This window comes from Rhipicephalus microplus, chromosome 1 (genome assembly GCF_043290135.1).
Source record: "Rhipicephalus microplus isolate Deutch F79 chromosome 1, USDA_Rmic, whole genome shotgun sequence".
Lineage (NCBI taxonomy): Eukaryota > Metazoa > Arthropoda > Arachnida > Ixodida > Ixodidae > Rhipicephalus > Rhipicephalus microplus.
Genome location: NC_134700.1, coordinates 68971517 through 68994198, shown reverse-complemented (window position 1 = coordinate 68994198; position 22682 = coordinate 68971517). Strand labels below are relative to the sequence as shown.

The 22682-nt window shown below is 49.6% G+C and overlaps 1 protein-coding gene across 1 annotated transcript; it reads right to left on the bottom strand.

The window, feature by feature from the left end:
- Nucleotides 1-926: 926 nt before the first annotated feature.
- Nucleotides 927-22238, bottom strand: LOC142765382 (uncharacterized). Its single transcript, XM_075866257.1, has 3 exons — nucleotides 21168-22238; nucleotides 2810-2907; nucleotides 927-1050 (listed from the first exon to the last, which is right to left on the bottom strand). Exons 1-3 carry the CDS (start codon nucleotides 22236-22238, stop codon nucleotides 927-929), a joined length of 1293 nt encoding a protein of 430 aa, XP_075722372.1.
- Between the last annotated feature and the right edge of the window lie 444 nt (nucleotides 22239-22682).

Here is a 22682-nt window from a genome sequence, read left to right as displayed (position 1 = left end):
GAGGAGAGAGAAAAGATGCATCGTAAGGTGGTGGCATTGCAGCGAATACGCCAGACATCCGTAGATGTAGAGCACCAATGGTGTGATGAAGCGGTGGTGCCAATCAAGGCAGAAAAGGAAGCTCCAGGCCGTACATTTGCAAATATAGCGCACGAACGGTGCGATGTAGCGACGGTGTTATTTAAAGCCTAAGAGAAAACTAGCACCCGTAAGGACATGGTGGAGATTTCTGCCCATTCCGAGAAAAAAAAGCTCACGGTCAAAGCAGGGTGTGAGGGTTCCGGGATGGTGGAAGTGGAATTAAGATTAGCAGAGTGTTCCACGAGAATTGAACCTTGCAGCCTCATGGACACGATATCAATGATCGTCAGATGCGAACGAAAGTCTCCAAAGTTGGCGCCAAGGAGTGTGCAAAATGGAGAAAGCATCCGAAAAACAGAAGCGCAGCAAAGCTCGCGATCAGAGCGGCGCGTTTGACGAGGACCTTCAAACGGCGTGGCGGATTCGCGAGAAAAAGCACGTTGTCTTCTCTTACTGGCTTGAATCGCATGCGTCTGAGTGGCCAGAGAGTAAGGAAAAGAAAAGCGCAATCTACGCGGCCACAGTCTCGTTATGAACTGATAGGCAATCATCGGGACTGTGCGCGCGAGATAGCGGAAGAGCATATCGATGATGAAGAACGTCAAAGTGAGGCGAAAGGCTCCCAAGTCCACGCAAAGACGCGTGCACAGGAGAGAAAGCGTCCGAAGAGCAATGGTACGGCAAAGCTCGCGATGAGCACAGCGCGTTTGAGTAAGGCTTTGAAAAGGTGAAGTGAAATCGCGAGAAAAGTGCCGTTGTCATCTCTGACGGGTCTGTATCGTATGCGCCCGAGCCGCCGGAGAAGAAAAGCGCATCGTACGCGTCAGTGTTCGAATGATAAATTGCTAGGCAATCATCAGCACAATGTGCGCGAAGGAGCTAACAAGCATGTGGGTAGTGATGAGCATCATAGGTGTGCGAAAGGCTCCGTAGACGACACCAAGAACCGTGCAAAACGGAGAAAGCGCCCTAAAAAACAGGCAGGAGAAAATCACGACGCGTTTGAGAAATGTATTCAAACGGCGGAGCAAAATTCCGAGAAAGTTGCAGTATCGCAAGCGTCCGAGCGGCTGAAGAACAAGGAAAAGAGAACCGCGTGGTGTACGTAAGTGGTCAGAGGGAAAGGGACCCTTCCGTTGTTTTCCCGGTGCATTGGACGGGGTGCGGAACACAAAGGTCGGTGGGTTTCGTGAAATAGCAGGAAGGAACGACAGCAAGTCTGTTTCGGGGAACGTCGCGGGGTTCGGTAACAAACCTTTACGCGTGTTGTACACCCTGCCTGACAAAAAAAGGCTTTTCGAAGCTACCACCGCGAGTTCGACTCAAAGTTGTTGACAACACCTGTTAGTTTATCAAAAATGTGGACTCAGGACTGTTGAAAGTGTGAGGAAGAAGATGGACACATGCGGAAACGCATTGCCATCGCCTGGCTCACTCGGCTGTTCGCTCCCTGGCTACACTTTGCCTACTGCTGCTGCTACCTTCCCGGTCGCTGTGTACCTCAATAAAACTCCATAACAAGTGGTGGAGGTGCGAGGTGTAGCGACAACCTGGAACTTCGCAGCCGCAAACTCAAGCCAGCCTCTGCAATGTCGGATGAAGTACCAAATCAACCAAAGCAACAACCTGCTGTCCTGGTGCCCACATTGGTCTGCCCTGGCCGATTGCGTCAACGCGACCCACAATTCTTGAGCAGTACAGCAAAGGAGGATGTTGAAGACTGGCTCGCCGAATAAGAACGGGTAAGCGTGATCAATCGCTGGGGTGACGCTGCGAAGCTCACCTATGTGTCATTTATTTTGAGCGGCGTCGCCATCGTGTGGCATCGAAACCACCTACGTCCCTTCGCGACGTGGGCTGCTTTCAAAACGCACGTGACGGAAGTATTCGGGCGGCCCGCTGTTCGCAAGCTTCGAGCCGAGCAACGGTTGCGTGGCCGCGCGCAGCAGAAAGGTACATTGGAGATGTTGTCGACCTGTGTAACCGCGTTGATGTCACAATTAATGGCCGATGCCGATAAGATCAGGCATATCTTGAAAGGTATTCAAGACGACGCCATTCAGATGCTTCTCGCAAAGAACCCGTCCACAGTGTCTGAACTAGTGAGTTTTTGCCAAAGTTTTTATGAGCTGCGCAAACAATGCACAGCCACGCGTCACTCACTTCCACGGGCGACTTCAATGTCGGGATTGGCTATTACTTCTGATAACTCATCTCTGCTGCTACAGATTAAGGATTTTCTTCGTGAAGATGTCGCTTGCCAGCTCTCGCTGATGCCGCTTGTTCACGACCAGTCGAGTTCCCCGTTAGCACCCCCTCTCCAAAAAAATCATCAGGGACCAGGTCACCAAAGAGGTCTCGCCTTTGCTCTATCAGGCTCCGACTGCTGCTCCCCTGGCGTACGCCGCAGTCGCTCCCAGGCCTGCGATGCAAGGTTACAGCCCACGCCGTCCACCTATTCGCCCGCCAGTATCGCCGCGCGCCCGCCCAGTCGTACAGTACGCACAAGCCGACGACCATTGGCGCACGCAAGACAACCGTCCCATTTGTTTTCATTGTGGCCTTGTTGGACATGTGGCCCGTTACTGTCGTTTTTGTGCACCACCTATTTCCAACAGCGTGCGTCCACCAAGGGTCACGTGTGCGCCACGTCAACCCCACCGCAGTTATTCAGACGACTACGAATCTGATCCTACCTCCCGGACCCCAACCTCCTCTCGCCGCTCACCTTCTCCTCGCCGCAGCTTCCTTTCCCTCATGCCCCGACCGTGGATCCCTGTGCCCCAGGAAAACTAAGTAGCGCAGTTCAGGAGGCGAGAACTGCGGCTCCGGCGAAATGCATAAGGCCACAGATTTCTCCCAGAAACGTTTTTGAAGTCGATGTAGAAGGAACATGAACGCTAGCCCTTGTTGACACCGGCGCTGCCCTTTCAGCGATTGATGCCCGCATTTGCCGCCACATCGGAAAACTCACGACGCCTGTTTCTGGACTATCCCTTCGTACAGCCAACGCGCAGCACGTCGAGCCATCTGGTGCCTGCACAGCCCGTGTCGTCATCTAGCATGTTCTTTATGTGATCGATCTCATTGTACTGCCATCTTGTTCTCACGACATCATATTAGGGTGGGATTTCCTCTCTACACATAGTGTGATCATCAATTGCGCCTGCGCTGAACTCGAGTTGTCCCCATTTTTGACAGACGTAATCAGTTGCAAGGACACATGTCGCAAATTCACAATTTGCGACGACACCATTGTGCCTGCCCAGTTTCCTGTTCTTGTCTTTGTCTCTTGTGACTCTGACGATGGCGGCTAGTAGTTTTCGCACCGTCTGCAATTCTAGTTGGCCGCCAATCACTGACATTGCCATTTGCCGTTCTGGAGTTCCAGTCAGGCGTCTCTATGATGTACTTTACCAATCCATCAGCTGAGTGAATCACTTTGCGACGCCGTGAAATCCTCGGCAAATCCGAGCCGCTGGTGTCATCTTCGATATTCGACACCATGGACGACCCCGCTGATATGGCCACCCTCGAGACGCCAACTCCTCGGCGACTACCGCGTTCTTTCACACCAGCTATAGCCGGCGACACAACGAGACCAGCTTCTTCGCTTGCTCGACGATTTCTCTTCCTCTTTTGACTGTGAAGCAAGGGCACTCAGCCGCACAACGACCGTTTCGCATACTATCGACACCGGAAGCCATGCACCCAATCGACAGGGTACTTACCGAATATCGGTGAATGAAAGGTGCCTTATCGATTACCAGGTGAATGATATGCTTAAACGCGGTGTCATTCAACCTTTCAACAGTCCTTGGGCATCACCTGTCGTCCTTGTTCAGAAGAAAGATGGCACAATACGTTTTTGCGTCGATTATCGCCGGCTTTACAAGATTACCCGAAAAGATGTCTACCCGTTGACATGAATTGATGGCGCACTCGACTGCTTACAAGGAGCGCAGTTCTTTTCTTCCTTGGATCTCCACTCTGGCTACTGGCAAGTGCCCATGACTAAGACTGACCGCTCGGAAACCGCGTTTTTAACACCAGATGGATTGAACGAATTCGCTGTATTGCCATTCGGTCTCTGTAACGCGCCTGCCACCTTTGAACGTATGATGAACGGCATTTTACGCGGCTTGAAGTGGCACACTTACCTCTGCTATTTAGATGATATTGTTGTCTTTGCGCCAGATTTCCCGACCCATCTACAACGGTTGTATCAAGTTTTGACCTGTGTTTAAAATGCCGGTCTCCAGCTCAACTTGAAAATTCCTATTCGCCGCAAAAAAACTAACTGTACTAGGCCACGTCGTCTACAAAGATGGCATTCTTCCCGATCCTGCTAAACTTGGAGCCGTATCTGAGTTCCCAAACCCTACTTATGTAAAAGCATCCGCACCTTCATTGGCCTATGCTCCTATTTTCAGGGCTTCGTTAGAAATTTTGCTACTGTCACCGCACCTCTCAATGCATTCCTCCAAGGCGACATCAAACTATCTACCTGGTCAGAAGCTTGCGATGATGCGTATACAACACTTCGACGCCTGTGTACGTCTTCACTAATTTTGCGTCACTATGGTCCGAGCGCACTCACAGAAATTCACACTGATGCTTGCGGTGTCGGCCTTGAACTGGCCCGTTCTTTCACCTACGACCAATTGTGTCGCCAAAAACAGCTTCACGACTCCGACATCCCTCCTGAACCTTTTGTGCGAGCACGGTGCTGTGCTCGCACAACGTGATCATGCCAACGCCGAATACGTGGTATCATACGCCAGACATTCGCTCCAAAAACCTGAGACCCATTACACCGTAAACGAGAAAGAATGCCTGGGCATCATATGGGCTCTACAGAAGTTTTGCCCCTACCTTTAGGGTTGTCCTTTTGACGTCGTAACAGATCACCACGCTTTTGACGTCGTAACAGATCACCACGCTTTGTGTTGGTTGTCAAACCTCAAGAACCTGTCAGGTCACCTTGCTGGGTGGACCCTCGGACTCCACGAATATGACATCCGTGTCATATATCATTCTAGCAAAAACACTCTGATGCTGTCGCCCTGTCACGCTTCCCACTCATTTCAAACGCCAGCGCATCTAGTCACAATCACGACATTTCGCCACTTGACATCTTGGACATGGCCTCGGAGCAACGAAATGACCCATGGATCGCCACAATTCTAAACGTTTTGTCAAGCCCCCTGTCCACCCTGGCTCCACGAGCACTACGCCGCCAAGTGCAGCATTACGGAGTTCGCGATGGTCTTTTATGCCGCCGTAACTACCACTACGATGGCTGCACATGGTTACTGGTCGTGCCCCGCCATCTTCGTCGCGATCTGTGCTCCGCTTTCCACAATGACTCTCAGTGTGGCCATGATAGCGTGTTCAAGACGTACACGCGCCTTCGCCTACGCTATTATTGGCGCGGAATGTACAGCTTCATCTGCAAATACGCCCGCTCATGTCTCACCTGCCAACGACGCAAACCAGTATTGCACCTCTTCACAGCACCTCTCCAGCCGCTTCTCTGCCCAGCCCACCCATTTGATCGCGTCGGCATTGACTTGTACGTGCCTCTCCCATGCACTGGCGCTTGCAACCGCTGGATTGTCGTCGCCGTGGATCACTTGCAGATATGCCGAAACCGTTGCATTATCTGCCGCAACAGCCAAGGAAGTTTCCTCGTTTATTCTACGCAGCTTTTTTCTCCACCATCGCGCCCCTCGTGAACTGCTCAGTGATCGCGGCCGTGTATTCTTCTTAGACGTGTTGTAATCACTCCTATTCGAATGCAGAATTATTCACCGCACCACCACCGCATATCACCCACAGACAAACGGATTAACGGAACAATTTAACCGACCTCTGGGTGACATTTTGTCGATGCACGTTGCATCAGACCACTGTATTGGGATTTTTTCTGCCATTTGTCACATTCGCCTACAACACCACCTCCCAAGCCACCACCGAATTCTCACCATTCTTCTTGCTATACGGCAGTGAACCCACTAGCACCATTGATACGATTCTACTATATTATACAGACGCCGAAGACTACCAGCCCGTGTCTGCGGTGGCTCACCACACCTGGAAATGCCAACTGGCCCGTTCTTTCACCTACGACCAATAGTGTCGCCAAAAACAGCCTCACAACTCCGACATTCCTCCTGACCCTTTCACCGTCGACTCTCTTGTGTGGCTTTAAATCCCGCCAGTTGCTGCTCCCAGCCTTTAGTTTAAGCTTCTTCCAAAATATCACGGACCCTATACCGCGTGGTTGCGCAGACCTCTCCTGTTAATTATGTGGTTGAACCCGTTACGCCATCTTCCGACCTTCGGCGTCGGGAGCGAGAAACAGTCCACATTAACCGTCTCAAGCCGTATTATTACCCTCGGACCTCTCTCTATGTAGCCAGGATGGCTACCTCTCGATATCAGGGATGATTTGCGAGGAAAAAGATAGACACATGCGGAAGCGCATTGCCATCGCCTGGCTTGCTCGGCTCTTCGGTCCCTGGCTATGCTTTCCCTGCTGCTGCTACTATCTTTCCGGTCACTGTGTACCTCAATAAACCCCCATAACAAAAGAATATTTTGTTTCTTTACATCAGTGATTTTGTAAATAACTAGTTTGAACTTAGTTGTGTTTGCACGATATTGTTTTGGTAGCCAATATGCGTTGTATATATACAAAATATATATATATATATATATATATATATATATATATATATATATATATATATATATATATATTGTGTATATATTGAATGAACTTGCAGATAGCACATTTGAAAAGGAAATTGTATTTACTAACGTTTCGGCCGTGGCACAGCCTTCGTCAAAGTATATATATATATATATATATATATATATATATATATATATATATATATATATATATATATATATATATATATATATATATATATATATATATATATATATATATATATATATATATATATATCATCATCATCAGCCTGACTACGTCCACTGCAGGACAAAGGCCTCTCCCATGTTCCGCCAGTTAACCCGGTCCTGTGCTTGCTGCTTCCAATTTATACCCGCAAACTTCTTAATCTCATCTGCCCACCTAACCTTCTGTCTCCCCCTAACCCGCTTCCCTTCTCTGGGAATCCAGTCAGTTACCCTTAATGACCAGCGGTTATCCTGTCTACGCGCTACATGCCCTGCCCATGTCCATTTCTTCTTCTTGATTTCAGCTATGATATCCTTAACCCCCGTTTGTTCCCTAATCCACTCTGCTCTCTTCTTGTCTCTTAAGGTTACGCCTACCATTTTTCTTTCCATTGCTCGCTGCGTCGTCCTCAATTTAAGCTGAACCCTCTTTGTAAGTCTCCAGGTTTCTGCTCCGTAGCTAAGTACCGGCATGATACAGCTGTTATATACCTTCCTCTTGAGGGATAGTGGCAATCTACCTGTCATAATTTGAGAGTGCTTGCCAAATGTGCTCCACCCCATTCTTATTCTTCTAGTTACTTCAATCTCGTGGTTCGGCTCTGCGGCTATTACCTGCCCTAAGTAGACAAAGTCTTTTACAACTTCAAGTGCACTATTACCTATCTCGAAGCGCTGCTCTTTGCCGAGGTTGTTGTACATTACTTTCGTTTTCTGCAGATTAATTTTAAGACCCACTTTTCTGCTCTCCTTGTCTAACTCCGTAATCATGAGTTGCAATTCGTCCCCCGAGTTAATCAGCAATGCAATGTCATCGGCGAAGCGCAGGTTACTAAGGTATTCTCCATTGACTCTTATCCCTAACTGTTCCCATTCTAGGCTTCTGAAAACCTCCTGTAAGTACGCGGTAAGCAGCATTGGGGAAATTGTGTCCCCCTGCCTTACACCCTTCTTGATTGGTATTCTGTTGCTTTCTCTATGAAGCACTATGGTAGCAGTTGATCCCCTGTAGATTTCTTCCAGAATGTTTATATATACTTCATCTATGCCCTGATTCCGCAGTGTGTGCATGACGGCTGATATTTCTACTGAATCAAACGCTTTCTCGTAATCTATGAAGGCTATGTATAGTGGTTGGTTATACTCTGAGCATTTCTCTATTACCTGATTGATAGTATGAATGTGGTCAATTGTTGAGTAGCCTGTTCGAAATCTAGCTTGTTCCTTTGGTTGATTGAATTCTAATGTTTTCTTTACTCTGTTAGCAATTACCTTTGTAAATAGCTTGTATACTACAGAGAGCAAGCTGATCAGCCTGTAATTCTTCAAGTCCTTGTCATCTGTCCTGATGACAGATGACAAGTCCTGTATAAGTCCTGTATATATCCTGTATATATATATGACAGATGACAAGTCCTGTATGTATATAAGTCCTGTTCAAGTCCTGTATAATGAATCAGCCAATGAATATACGCACGCGCTTGCCGTGGCTAAGCGTTCTTTCTTTGAAGTTACCCTCCCCTCTATGCTTAAAACTAATCCCCGTAGATTTTGGCTAACCATCAATGGAAAAAGTGAAAAGAAAATTGAACTGATGTCTGAAGACGACTGTATGATCCCAAGTGAAGTGTGCTGCGAAGCCTTAAATACGGTATTTTCGTCGGTATTTGTAACCTGTACGCCATACTGTTCGCCCCCTTTCCCTGCCTGCAATTATTTACCCATGGATCCATTAATCATAGACTGGGTGGGTGTTGCCAAATTGATAAGGAATCTGAAACCTTCCTCCCCCGGAGATGATGGTATTAACCCCAAATTCTTAAAAAATACTGAAATGTTATCCGCTATAATTCTATCTAAGATTTTTTCACAGTCTCTAAAAACTTCTGCAATACCACAGGATTGGAAGGTCGGGAAGGTGGTTCCTTTGCCCAAAACAGGTAACACTCACAATCCCATCAATTACAGACCCATATCGCTCATCAGTGCACCATGTAAAATTGTTGAGCACATTATCTACAGCCATTTAGTCCGCTTTCTCGAAAACAATTCCTTTTTTAGCGAATTCCAACATGGTTTCAGAAAAAATTACTCCTGTGAAACTCAGTTACTTAGCCTCACTAACGACCTATTTTGCGCCGCTGACCGTTCTTCAGTTATCGACTGCGTATTTATCGACTTCGCGAAAGCGTTCGATACCGTTTGTCATAAACTACTGCTTTCTAAATTAAACTCAATAAATCTAGATGTAAATATTCTCAAATGGTTGGAGTGTTTTTTAAGTAACCGCACGCAATACGTAGTTGCTAATGGCTTTATTTCCACGCACTGCTCTGTTACGTCTGGTGTGCCGCAAGGTTCTGTCTTAGGTCCCCTATTATTCTTAATTTATATTAATGACTTGCCGAATACACTATCATCAACTATTAGACTCTTCGCGGACGACTGCGTAATTTACAGAGAAATTTTGGATTCCGCCGACCAAAGTGCGCTACAATCTGACCTTAATAAGATTTCTACCTGGTGCGATACATGGTTAATGAAACTGAACACAAATAAGTGCAAAGTAATGCGAGTAACCCGTCAAAAACATAATACTACAGCGTGCACCTACATACTCAACCACGACCCCCTAACCAAAGTGTCATGTTACAAATATCTTGGCGTGTACATCTCGGATAACCTTTCTTGGCAAACACACATCGATCATATCACAAGCGACGCTAACCGCATGCTCGGTTTTTTACGACGAAACTTTGCTCTTGCACCAGCAGATATAAAACTCGTTTTATACAAAACTTTAGTTCGGCCAAAGCTGGAGTATGCGTCGTCGATTTGGGACCCGCATATCAACTCGTTACTCCATGATATCGAAGCTGTCCAGAATCGTTCCGCACGCTTCATCTTATCAAACTATTTTCGTACGGCTAGCGTCTCGTCCTTGAAATCTTCCCTTAACCTACTTGATCTGTCTGTTCGCAGGAAAATATCACGGCTTTGTCTTTTTCATAAAATTTATCACGCCAATTCAACGCTCAAAGATTCGATGCTTTTTCCTCCTACTTATCATTCGACAAGAAACGACCATCAGTTCAAGGTTGGCGTACCCAGCAGCCGGACAAACTATTATTTCAACTCATTTATTCCCAAAACCAGCTCGGACTGGAACCACCTCCCCACCTGCATTGCTTCAATAATTGATCCAGCCAATTTCAAGGTGGCTATTAGTGGCCATATTACCTGAATTTTTTTTTCCCGCGAATTCCGCGGTTTTGTGTAAATCCTGCTCGGTTGTTCCCGTGTACGGCAAATGTTTTTAATTTTGCGCCTTTTGATTTCTCCTTTCTGTTGTTTGTTTACTTTTTTTTCCAGTTTATGTGGATATTTCAAATATGTTTCATATGTGTAACCACACTCCTGCTGCATTGTATACCTGTAGAGTGTTTTAACCCCCACTCCTCTCTGTAATGCCCTTAGGCCCTGAGAGTAAATAAATAAATAAATAAATAATAAATAAATAAATCTCCTTTCTTATGTATTAAGATGATGTTAGCGTTCTTCCAAGACTCTGGTACTCTTCCCGTCAGGAGACACCTCGTAAACAAGGTGGCTAGTTTTTCTAACACAATCTGTCCTCCATCTTTCAGCAGATCTGATGTTACCTGATCCTCACCAGCAGCTTTTCCCCTTTGCATGCTCTCCAAAGCTTTTCTCACTTCTTCTATCATTACTGGTGGGGTGTAATCAGGGTTACTGCTAGTTCTTATAGTATTAAGGTCGTGGTTGTCTCGGCTACTGTACAGATCCCTGTAAAACTCCTCCGCTATCTTAACTATCCTATCCATATTGGTAGTTATTTTGCCTTCTTTGTCCCTTAGTGCATACATCCGACTTTTGCCTATCCCAAGTTTCCTCTTCAATGCTTTGACACTTCCTCCGTTTGAAAGTGTCAAGTACAACAAGAAATGTCATGAAAAAATTATGAAAGTGTCAAGTACAACAGACAAAATAGAACTGGCAGAGCTTTCGAAGTTGATTAATAGACGTAAAGTATGCGATGTAAGAAGGTATATATATATATATATATATATATTGTAATGAATTAATGAATCTGAGTAACGGACGCTCTGCTGGCAACGAAGAAGACGAGGATGATCGGTGGCTACAGTAGTAGCTCGCGCACGCCGCTCGCCATTAGCCAGACCTGCCTGATAAAGGACATTTTGCCAAGCTACGTCTGAACCTTTCTCGACGTACAACACCTCTATTTTAAGTGGTGGAGGAGCCGGGGTTCCCATCAACCTGGAACTTCGCAATCGGACGCTACCCTCACCGTTCACCATGACTGCTCCTGGCCCTTCTCAAGCTGCCTCACCAACGACAGTCTACTGTACTGGCGCGCCTCGGCAACGCGACCCACCAATCTTTCGCGGCAACGATGAACAAGACGTCGAGGACTGGCTCGTCGAGTACGAAATCGTAAGCGCTTCCAACAAGTGGAACGCCTGCGACCAGCTCACAAACGTGCGCTTTTACCTCGCTGATGTGGCCAGCCTCTGGTTCAAGAACCACCAAGGCGAAATTACCAACTGGTCCGCCTTCAAGACCACCATCTCCGTGGTCTTCGGCCGTCCCGCCGTGTGCCGGCTTCGCGCGGAACAGCGTCTCCGTAGTCGAGTCCAGCGCAGGGACGAGACCTTTACGAGTTACATTGAAGATGTCTTGTCCCTTTGCAAGCGCGTCGATGAATCTCTAACCGAACGCGACAAAATCAAGCACATCATCAAAGGAGTTGACGACGACACCTTCCAGATGCTCGTCGCTAGGAATCCACAGACCGTCACCGATGTTGTCCACCTCTGTCAGGAGTACGACGAGTTGCGTAAGCAGCGTGTCTCGACGCGCAGGGCCGCAGAAGATACGGCTGAAGTTTCCGCTCTCGTACACGACGTCGCTGCTGATCACACCGTCTTACTGCCCCACATCAAACAATTCATTCGTGAGGAAGTTGCGCGTCAGCTTTCTCTTGTGGCCGAAGCATCCGCGCCAGTGACCTCGTTAGACCCACGTCTACGCCAGGTCATTGAGACACAGGTCACGCAAGCACTGCCTCCATCGCCACCTGTCCCTACGCCGCTGACCTACGCTGCCGTCGTTGCTAGACCCCCAGCCCCACCTGTCTCTGGCGCATACCGGGGCACCGGGTCATCCTACCCTACGACGCTGCCTACATACACGGCACCCCATCCCGTTTCGCCCCCTGCACCTTCTGTCGTTAACCCATGGCGCACCTTGGATAATCGACCCATCTGTTTCGCATGTGGTTTCGTGGGACATATAGCACGCTACTGTCGCCGTCGCAACTTCCAGCCTCCAGACCATGGGAATTCTGCAAATTACCAGGCTGCCAAGAATCCCCAGCGACCATCTTCTCCTATCACCGACTCATTGTCCCCACGCCGCCCCGCCGATTCTCGCCGGTCATTACCACCACGTCGCCGATCTGTCTCCCCGATGCTTCGGCGCACGAGCCCCGCTCGAGAGGAAAACTGACAGCCGCAGTTCCGGAGGCAAGAACTGCGTCGTCGTCGAACTTTCTAAGACCTCCTCTTTGTCCGTCCAACGAAATTGATGTGCTAGTAGAAGGTGTTGCTGTACGTGCACTTGTCGACACAGGCGCCGTCGTTTCTGTAATTAGTGAAAAACTGTGTCGCGATTTGAGAAAAGTTACAACGCCGCTTACGAATCTTGCTCTGCGTACAGCCACCTCCCATTTCATCGCGCCGACAGCTCAGTGCACAGCACGCGTTCTTATTCAAGATGTTTGGTACGCCGTCAACTTTGTTGTTCTCCCACGTTCATCTTACGACGTCATAATAGGATGGGATTTCCTTTCTACCCATCAGGCCCTCGTCGACTGCGCTCGTGCTGAACTCACGTTGACGAATCCGTGCCTTGATATCGACCACCACAGTCCCTCGAAAGTGTTTGCCGCAGCTGACGTCCGCATCGCGCCGTTGTCCGCCGTCCTAGTGCCTGTGTTTTCCCCTGCTGCCACTAACTCGACGCTCCTGTTCCAACCAACTATAGCTAGTGTGCAACACCGAACCATCGTCCTCCCGTTTGCCGTCATCAACTTTTCCAATGGTTCGGCGGTACTTTATGCGTGCAACGTTTCTGCTTGCCCGTACATCCTGCTACGCGGTGAGTGTCTGGGAAGCCTCGAGACCTTAAATTGTATTTTCGAAGACCCGATCTATCCAGACAAGCCATTTCTACCGACTTGTGCCATTACACCCGCAACTGACGCTAATGAACCTATGGATGTATTCCGCAAGTCCATCGATTGTAACCTCACGCCTGGGCAGCAGAAACAGCTGATCAAGCTCCTACAGCGTTTTCGAGCCTCGTTTGACCACAATCAGCCTTCCTTAGGTCGAGCGTCATCTGTTGTACACCGTATAGATACCGGTCAAGAGACGCCATTACGGCAGCCTCCATATCGTGTGTCAACTACCGAACGCCGTGCCATCAATGAACAGGTTGACGACATGCTGACACGTGGCATAATCGAACCGTCAAGCAGTCCCTGGGCCTCTCCAGTTGTGTTGGTGAAGAAGAAGGACGGATCCATCAGGTTTTGCGTGGACTACCGGCGTCTCAACCGAATCACGCGCAAGGATGTCTATCCGCTGCCACGCATTGACGATGCCTTGGACTGCCTAAAGGGAGCCGAATTTTTCTCTTCTTTAGATCTCCGCTCTGGATACTGGCAGGTACCCATGGCAGAGGCCGATCGTGATAAAACTGCTTTCATCACGCCCGACGGGCTTTACGAATTCACAGTGATGCCCTTCGGCCTCTGCAACGCGCCAGCTACTTTCGAGCGGATGATGGACTCTATCCTTCGAGGCCTCAAATGGAACGTTTGCCTTTGTTATTTAGATGATATTGTCGTCTTTTCAACTGATTTTGCAACCCATTTAACCCGCCTAGAGAAAGTCCTCGCGTGTATTTCTGCCGCGGGGCTGCAACTGAATCTGAAGAAGTGCAATTTCGCCGCTCGAAAGCTTACGATCCTTGGCCACGTGGTTTCAAAAGACGGCATTCGTCCTGACCCTGCCAAACTTACAGCCGTTTCAGCGTTTCCCAAACCGACCACCATGAAAGAGCTCCGAAGCTTCATAGGCCTTTGCTCTTACTTCCGGCGCTTCGTCCGCAATTTCGCGACGATCATCGCTCCTTTGACCAAGCTCCTCGCCGGCTCCAGAGACCTTTCAGCCTGGTCTGCCACCTGTGACGACTCTTTCAATGAACTGCGCCGCCTCCTCACGTCGCCGCCTATTCTGCGACACTACGACTCATCGGCCCCCACAGAGATCCACACCGACGCTAGTGGTGTCGGGCTAGGCGCTATTCTTGCACAGAAGAAAGACGGCTTCCAAGAGTACGTGGTTGCCTACGCAAGCCGAACTCTTAGCAAAGCCGTAAGCAACTATTCTGTCACTGAAAAGGAATGCCTCGCCATTATTTGGGCGATAGAAAAATTTCGACCTTACGTGTACGGGCGCCCTTTTGACGTCGTGACTGACCACCACGCCCTCTGCTGGTTGTCGTCATTGAAGGATCCAAGCGGCCGCCTCGCCCGATGGGCATTACGCCTCCAAGAATATAATATTCGCGTGGTCTATCGCTCCGGCCGGAAACATTCGGACGCAGACGCCCTATCCCGTTAGCCTCTACCCCCTGACCCGGACTGCTGCGAAAGTATAACCTGTGATGCCACTGCCGTCACCATCGCCGACATGCCATCTGAGCAACGCAAGGACCCTTGGGTTGCTTCGATTCTAGACATCCTGGCTGGGCGGACGGCTTCCCCCCCTTCTCGCACGTTGCGTCGGCAAGTGGAGCACTTCGCCACTCGCGACGACGTGCTGTACCGACGCAACTACGCACCCGGTGGACGTCAGTGGCTACTCGTGATTCCACGTCATCTGCGATCCGAAATTTGTTCCACGTTTCATGACGACCCCCAATGTGGCCACGCAGGTTTCCTGAAGACTTATTCTCGCATACGTCTCCGATATTACTGGCGTGGCATGTACCGTTTTATACGACAATACGTTCGGGCCTGCTCGACGTGCCAGAGACGAAAAACTCCCCCTTGTCACGCCAGCGGTACCTTGCTACCCTTACCATGCCCATCCCGACCATTCGACCGCGTCGGCATCGATATCTATGGTCCCCTTCCCAACACTGCTGACGGTAACCGCTGGATCATAGTTGCCGTCGACCATCTCACGCGGTATGCCGAAACTTCATCCCTTCCCTCGTCTACAGCAAAAGACGTTGCGACTTTCGTTCTTCACAACATCGTAATACGTCATGGAGCACCTCGGGAGTTACTGAGCGATCGTGGTCGCGTATTCTTGTCAGACGTCATCACAGCATTGCTGCGTGAGTGCCACGTCGTTCACCGCACTACAAGCGCCTATCATCCCCAGACCAATGGAATGACAGAGCGCTTCAACCGCACCCTTGGTGACATGCTGTCTATGTATATCTCGTCAGACCACTCCAATTGGGACCGAGTGCTCCCGTTTATCCCGTTCGCTTATAATACCGCCATTCAAAGCACTACTGGGTTCTCTCCTTTTTTCCTCCTTTACGGACGCGAACCTTCTTGCACTATGGACACCATTCTTTCGTACAAACCTGACTCCTCAGAGTCCACGACTTTGTCTCAAGCCGCTACATACGCTGAGGAATGCCGCCAACTGGCAAGAGCATTCACAACCCAAGACCAAGGACGCCAAAAGCACCACCATGACGCATCAAATAACACCACTTCCTACGATCCAGGTTCACTCGTCTGGCTGCATGTTCCCTCTGCTACACCTGGCCTTTCTACCAAGTTGGTCCCCAAGTATCACGTCCCATATCGTGTGCTACAAAAAACGTCACCGGTGAATTACCTCATCGAGCCACTGGAACCATCTTCTGACCAATGTCGTCGTGGCCAGGAAATTGTCCACGTCTCGAGACTTAAGCCCTGCTACGACCCTCCCGTGTTTACTTGTCCATAGGTCGCCAGGATGGCTCCTTATTTCGCGGGGAGTAATTGTAATGAATTAATGAATCTGAGTAACGGACGCTCTGCTGGCAACGAAGAAGACGAGGATGATCGGTGGCTGCAGTAGTAGCTCGCGCACGCCGCTCGCCATTAGCCAGACCTGCCTGATAAAGGGCATTTTGCCAAGCTACGTCTGAACCTTTCTCGACGTACAACACCTCTATTTTAATATATATATAACGCATATTGCCTACCTCTCCTGGGGAAGCGAATGGGTTTTGCCATTGTTTCATTTCCCTTTCGCCAAGGAAGACCCACAGGACGCGACACCGCTCATTCGTCTTAAAAGGGAGCAGACAGCCGTATAGGCGTTTGACGACTGTCACTACTGAATTTGTTTTGTTTTGAATTTTGCTTTTGGCGTATTAAGTTTTCTTTTAGTTTTAGAATGTGTTCTCTAAGTATTTGGGCTGCTAGATAGCGTTTAATTATCCCGTTTATGGTTTTGTCTATTTCTTGGGCATTGTACGTTTTTCTAAAGCAAGCGCTGTGCGATCGCATTAGCGACATGCATAGGAGCCTGCGTCATGGTAGATACGTGCAAGTGAGCAGGGGCGACGTTTTGAACTAAGTCCGACTGAGCACAGAGATGCAAAGATATTCCTTGCAAGTTTTTTCAGGGTTGATGCGAAAGTTTCTTTTGTTAATTTAATGATCTGTTCGCATAGGTGTGGTGTGGAAGAAACGCTAGTTTATGAGTTTATGTGTATGCTTTGTGAGAGTGGCAACTGCAATGAAAAGTCAACTAGTTGTTCATCCAGGCAGGAGCACTGTGACGTGCCTTTGGGGATGTGGATATTCCTGATGTCGGTGCAGCATGACAGTTGTCTCTTCGTCAGCTCTGAGGGAACTGACGACTAGCTTTGGCGGCACAAAATTTTGGAGACTAAAAGATAGCGTGAAGCAACAGGCTTTATTTTATGAATATGAGGCCTGGTAGGTTACTACGGATTACTCACGCTAACACACAGGTATGCGACGGAAGCGCATCACTTGACAGTTACTTTTCTTGAAAGCAGTTAATAGGAAGAATATTCTCGAGGTGGGATAGGGAGTTTTCACGAAAGCTCAGAGAAACATTCCGATTGCTGCTTTGTGTTTGGTAATACTACGTATGGACGGTTGTTTTGAAGGATTTTTAGGACTCGATATGTCTCAATGAGGGCAGAGCGCTCTCCTATACCTGTGGTGGTGTGTGTGAATGCTATTCCCAGAAGAGAGCCACAAAGAATGAGCTGGAAGAGTTCATGGCTGGGCGTCATCGGCAGTGGCCTAGAAGCCGCCAACACCCAACGACCCTTCGGGCAACCTGTGCAGCTGGTCACCCTCAGGTCGAATCTCCCGCCGGCGGACGAGCTGTTGTGACTGGCGCCAGAGCTGACGAGGGAACGGCGGTCTTTTAATCCTCAAACAAGTAGCCGAATGGCCAACTGCCTATGCCCGCGAGTTACTGTCCCTCCTAGACGGAGGGTGAGGCGTAGTGTCGCCACGACGTCGTAAGCGGTTCGGGAGACGACAAGTGCGGCAGCTTCCTTGAAAGATGCTGCGGCGGCAGCCGCAAATCGCCCCGCCAATTGAGCGAGCAGATCGGCGGGCCCTTTAATGTATGCTGTCATGAGCTTCGGACCCCTCGACTAGCAGCCCACACGACGACGAAGAGCCCCGCTGGCGCCACCTTGGAGTGCAGTGATCACACCTCAATATTAGGCGTTCACGTGGGTCGCGCATGCTGGTCCCTCACGCCAGTTGTGTGTGATCTGTGATTGGACAGTACCATATGCGCGTGTTTCCTGATCTAAAGATCTGGGGAGAACATACCCTTTATAATGAGCCAACCCGCTCATTCGAAGGAGCGCCATGTAGAGGAACGCCAGACTCGGGAGCTCGCCTTGTAAGAGAGAGCTCGTCATGTACGAGCTCACCATGTATATAATGTAAATGAACCCTCTCCAAATCTCTCTTCCTCCTGCCTCAACCACTCCATCCCAGACCTCCGCTGTCTGCAAACCCCGGTCGTAACAGTAAGCACTCATCAGTGTGAGCAATTCCTCCTAAAAAATTTATGCCTGGAACGTCACCCGCGAACGTGCCACTGTACCTTCGGATTTTACCCTCCCCCTCCGGTACGAAGGCGCACGCCTTTGGCGGCTGCCCCTTGCGAACGCAGCAATGCTCTCAGAGTCGCCGCCGAGCAGCTGTGATATCACGTGACAGAGAGGTACGGTAATGTCACGTGACTGAGTGGTACGAAGACGAGCGGTCACACGCGGCGTACGGTCGCAAAACGCGGCAATAGGCATGGCCTCCGACGTTTTGCGCTGGCAGGAAGCTCCCAATTAAAAAAAGAGCGACGTTCCAGGCATTGTTTTTCCAGGGGGCGTTGGTGTGAGTATCCGTGAGTATGAAGAGAATTCATGAGTGTGAGTAGGAGTGAGTGAGACCTCGTAAGTGTGAGTAAGAGTGGGTGAAAGCTCATGACTGAGAGTAGGAGTGAGTGACAGCTCGTTAGTGTGAGGAGTGAGTACGAACGCGAGTGAGTACTGTGAATGTGAGAAGGAGTGAGTATGAACGTGAGTGAGCATTGTGAGTGTGAGTAGGAGTGAGTACGAACGCGAGTGAGCTCTTTGAACGTGAGTGTGAGTGAGTACTCATGATAGCGAGTAAAGTTCAGTTTGAACGTGAGTATTCATCAGTGTGAGTATCCGTGAGTATGAAGAGTATTCATGAGTGTGAGAAGGAGTGAGTGAGACCTCGTAAGTGTGAGTAAGAGTGGGTGAAAGCTCATGACTGAGAGTAGGAGTGAGTGAGAGCTCGTTAGTGTGAGGAGTGAGTACGAACGCGAGTGAGTACTCTGAGTGTGAGAAGGAGTGAGTATGAACGTGAGTGAGTATTGTGAGTGTGAGTAGGTGTGAGTATGAACGCGAGTGAGCTCTTTGAACGTGAGTGTGAGTGAGTACTCATGATAGCAAGTAAAGTTCAGTTTGAACGTGAGTATTCATCAGTGTGAGTATCCGTGAGTATGAAGAGTATTCGTGAGTGTGAGTAGGAGTGAGTGAGACCTCGTAAGTGTGAGTAAGAGTGGGTGAAAGCTCATGACTGATAGTAGGAGTGAGTGACAGCTCGTTAGTGTGAGGAGTGAGTACGAATGCGAGTGAGTACTCTGAGTATGAAAAGGAGTGAGTATGAACGTGAGTGAGCATTGTGAGTGTGAGTAGGAGTGAATATGAACGCGATTGAGCTCTTTGAACGTGAGTGTGAGTGAGTACTCATTATAGCGAGTAAAGTTCAGTTTGAACGTGAGTATTCATCAGTGTGAGTATCCGTGAGTATGAAGAGTATTCATGAGTGTGAGTAGGAGTGAGTGAGACCTCGTAAGTGTGAGTAAGAGTGGGTGAAAGCTCATGACTGAGAGTAGGAGTGAGTGAGAGCTCGTTAGTGTGAGGAGTGAGTACGAACGCGAGTGACTTAAACGTAAACATTTTGACAGCAATCTGTCTGGCTGGGTAGAAAAGTTTAGAAAATTGAAATTGCTCCAGCCACAGTTCAAATAGAGCCCGACGTTTCGAGACCGACTCGGTCCCTTCCTCAGGGGGTGACTGTCTTGGTCATGGAAGTGTCGTCGCGTCGTGTTCTCTCACCACGGCTCCGGCTTTCCCTTTCCACCACGTTTCGGAGACCGTGAACATACACCGAAGGCATTGTTCCCAGCGAGCGGTTCACGTTGGCAGGCGTATGCTGAATGTGCCAAGACTCGAGCAAGAGCCTCTTTCCCAAATTCCGTTCTGTTTCAATAACAGAAGCGCCGTCTAAGTAAATTTTTATGGTCGTGCTTCTCGCAGTGCTCCGCCAGAGCGCTACGTTGCACTTCCATCTTCCTGACGTCGTTCTTGTGTTGGCGCATTCTTTCCGGGAAACACTTGCTCTCGCCTATGTAGCTGGCTGGACACCCAGAACACGACACTTTGTAGACAACGCCCGGGTGTAGCTCCCTCGGAGGTCGGTCTTTCGGCCGCGGTAGCAAGCGAGCGAGCGTCGAAACAGGTTTATGGATTACCGTGACCCCGGCTTTTTCTAGGACTCTCGAGAGCTGTTCACTTATGCCCAGCACATATGGAATGGCGACGCGGTTGTTTGGCGTCTTCGTTTCTCTCGTGTGCGGTGGTGTGGCCAGGGCGGAAAGGGGGTCGGGCGGTGTGTCGCTTGCAGGTGTCTTTCCGCGGTGCGGTGGTTGTCGTCTCGACAAACGGCGTGACGCCCGGCGGATGAACGCTTCTGTGTAGCCATTCCTTCGTAGCTCGGCGACAATCCTCTTTTCTTCTTTCTTCCTCTCACCTTCCGACGTGCAGATTACTCGTGCATGTGAAAGGAGTGCCGAAACCACTGAAGCTTTGTGGGCAGTTGGATGACAGGACGCAAAATGCAAATACCTGCCGGTGTGAGTTGGCTTTCTATACACCGAAAAGGTCATGCGCTCGCCCAGTCGTCTGACTAAAACATCAAGAAACGGAAGCGCCCTGTCTCGCTCTCGTTCCACCGTGAACTGTATCGCTTGGTCGATGGAGTTTAGATGTTCGAGGAAGCTGTCTACTGCTGCCTTCTTTATTATGCAAAAACAGTCATCCACGTACCTCACAAATACTTTCGGCGTGTCAATAAAGAAGCCCAGTGCCGTCTCTTCTATGTGTTCCATTGTGAGGTTCGCAGCCGTAACGGATATCGCCGCTCCCATCGCGGTCCCGCTGGCTTGTCTGTAGAAGCTCTCGTTGACGCTGAAATACGTCCCCTTGAGGCAGTATTCCAGTAGGCGACACAGTTCGTCGACGCCCAGGCAGGTTCTTTCATCCAAGAGCTCGTCTTGGTTCAACGCTGCTCGTGCGCTAGATACCGCTAGTCATACGGGCACACTGGTGAACAGGGATACGACGTCGAACGAGACGATGCACTCATCGCTGCTCACGGTCACATCTCTCATGCGCTCCAAGAAGTGGCTGGCGTCGCGTATGTGGGTTGGTGTTTGCCCCACGAGCGGCGCGAGAGTCCGGTGGAGATACTTGGACAGCGCCCGGAGTGGAGATGTTGTAAAATCCACGATAGGACGGAGCGGAACTGTGGGCTTGTGGGTCTTGGGAAGCCCGTAAAATCCTGGTGCAGAGCCGTTCCGGCAGATGAGCTGGAGGTATGTGTTTCTCGCCTTCGGGTGCGCTTTAAAGATATCCGCCAGGAGCTTGTTCATTTCCCTTTGGACACTTGGTGTGGGGCCCTTCGTCAGCTTTTCGTAGGCCGGACTGTCCAGCAGGTCTCGCACTTTGTCGTTGTATGCCTCCCTGTCGAGCAGGACCATTGCGTTCCCTTTGTCGGCCGGGAGGATGACAACCTTATCATCATTTCGGAGCGCATGGATCGCCTTACACTCCTCTCTCGACAGGTTGTGCTCACGGCGCTTTCCTATTTTTGATAGTACGCCGATAGCCTTGAGACGCACGTTCTCCCGAATGCCGCTGTCGAGTCGCCTTATGCCTTCCTCCGTAGCCGCGATGATCTTCGGCAGCGACGGACGTGTCGTGGTCGTGTTGAAGTTGTGTCCCTTTGCCAGCACGCTGTGCTCTGTCGGGGAGAGTTGTTTGGAGGACAGATTGACGACGAAATTCTCGTTGTCAGGACTGTAGTGGTGTTTTTCTCCTTGAAGCGTCGCAAGCTTACTTTTGTGGGTCGCTTGTTGTTTCTGCGCTGTTGTTGCAGCCACATTTCGTGCGAACTCCTCCAGTGACGGAAAGATGTCGGGCAGTCGATGTTGAAGTTGCCGTCGTAGAAAGAACAGGTCTAATTCCTTCTTCTTGATGACGCTGTGGCACTCATGGATTCGGGCGTTTAGTAGCCGCCGTTCAGCTTGTGCGATGATCTTGTTGCCCTCCGCCGTGTGCACCAGGCGCTTGAGCTGAAGGCTTTGTGGTATCACGTTCCTCTCCCGACAGGTCCTCGTGAAGTCGAGATGGTTGCGGTAGGTCGTGAGATGGTTGCGGTAGGTCGTGAGTGCGAGTAGGAGTGAGTATGAACGCGAGCGACTACTTTGAGTGTGAGGAGTGGGTATGAACATGAGTGAGTATTGTGAGTGTGAGAAGGAGTGAGTATGAACATAAGGAAGTTCTATGAGCGTGAGTGTGAGTGAGTATGAACGTGAGTATAAGTGATTTGATGATTGATATGTGGGGTTTAACGTCCCAAAACCACTATATGATTATGAGAGACGCCGTAGTGGAGGGCTCCGGAAATTTAGACCACCTGGGGTTCTTTAACGTGCACCCAAATCTGAGCACACGGGCCTACAACATTTCCGCCTCCATCGGAAATGCAGCCGCCGCAGCCGGGATTTGAACCCGCGCCCTGCGGGTCAGCAGCCGAGTACCTTAGCCACTAGACCACCGCGGCGGGGCGTGAGTATAAGTGAGTACTCACGATAGTGAGTAGAAGTGAGTTTGAATGAGAGCAAATACTCATCACTGTGAGTATCCGTGAGTATGAAGAGTATTCATGAGTGTGA

Coding starts and splice junctions, on each gene's coding strand:
- LOC142765382 (XM_075866257.1), bottom strand. CDS start 22,238: ATGTTCATACCCACTCCTCACACTCAAAGTAGTCGCTCGCGTTCATAC. Junction 2,908..21,167: donor ACCGGACTCTCGCGCCGCTC/GTGGGGCAAACA, acceptor ATTTCGCCGGAG/CCGCAGTTCTCGCCTCCTGA. Junction 1,051..2,809: donor GAAGCTGCGGCGAGGAGAAG/GTGAGCGGCGAG, acceptor CCTGTTTTTTAG/GGCGCTTTCTCCGTTTTGCA.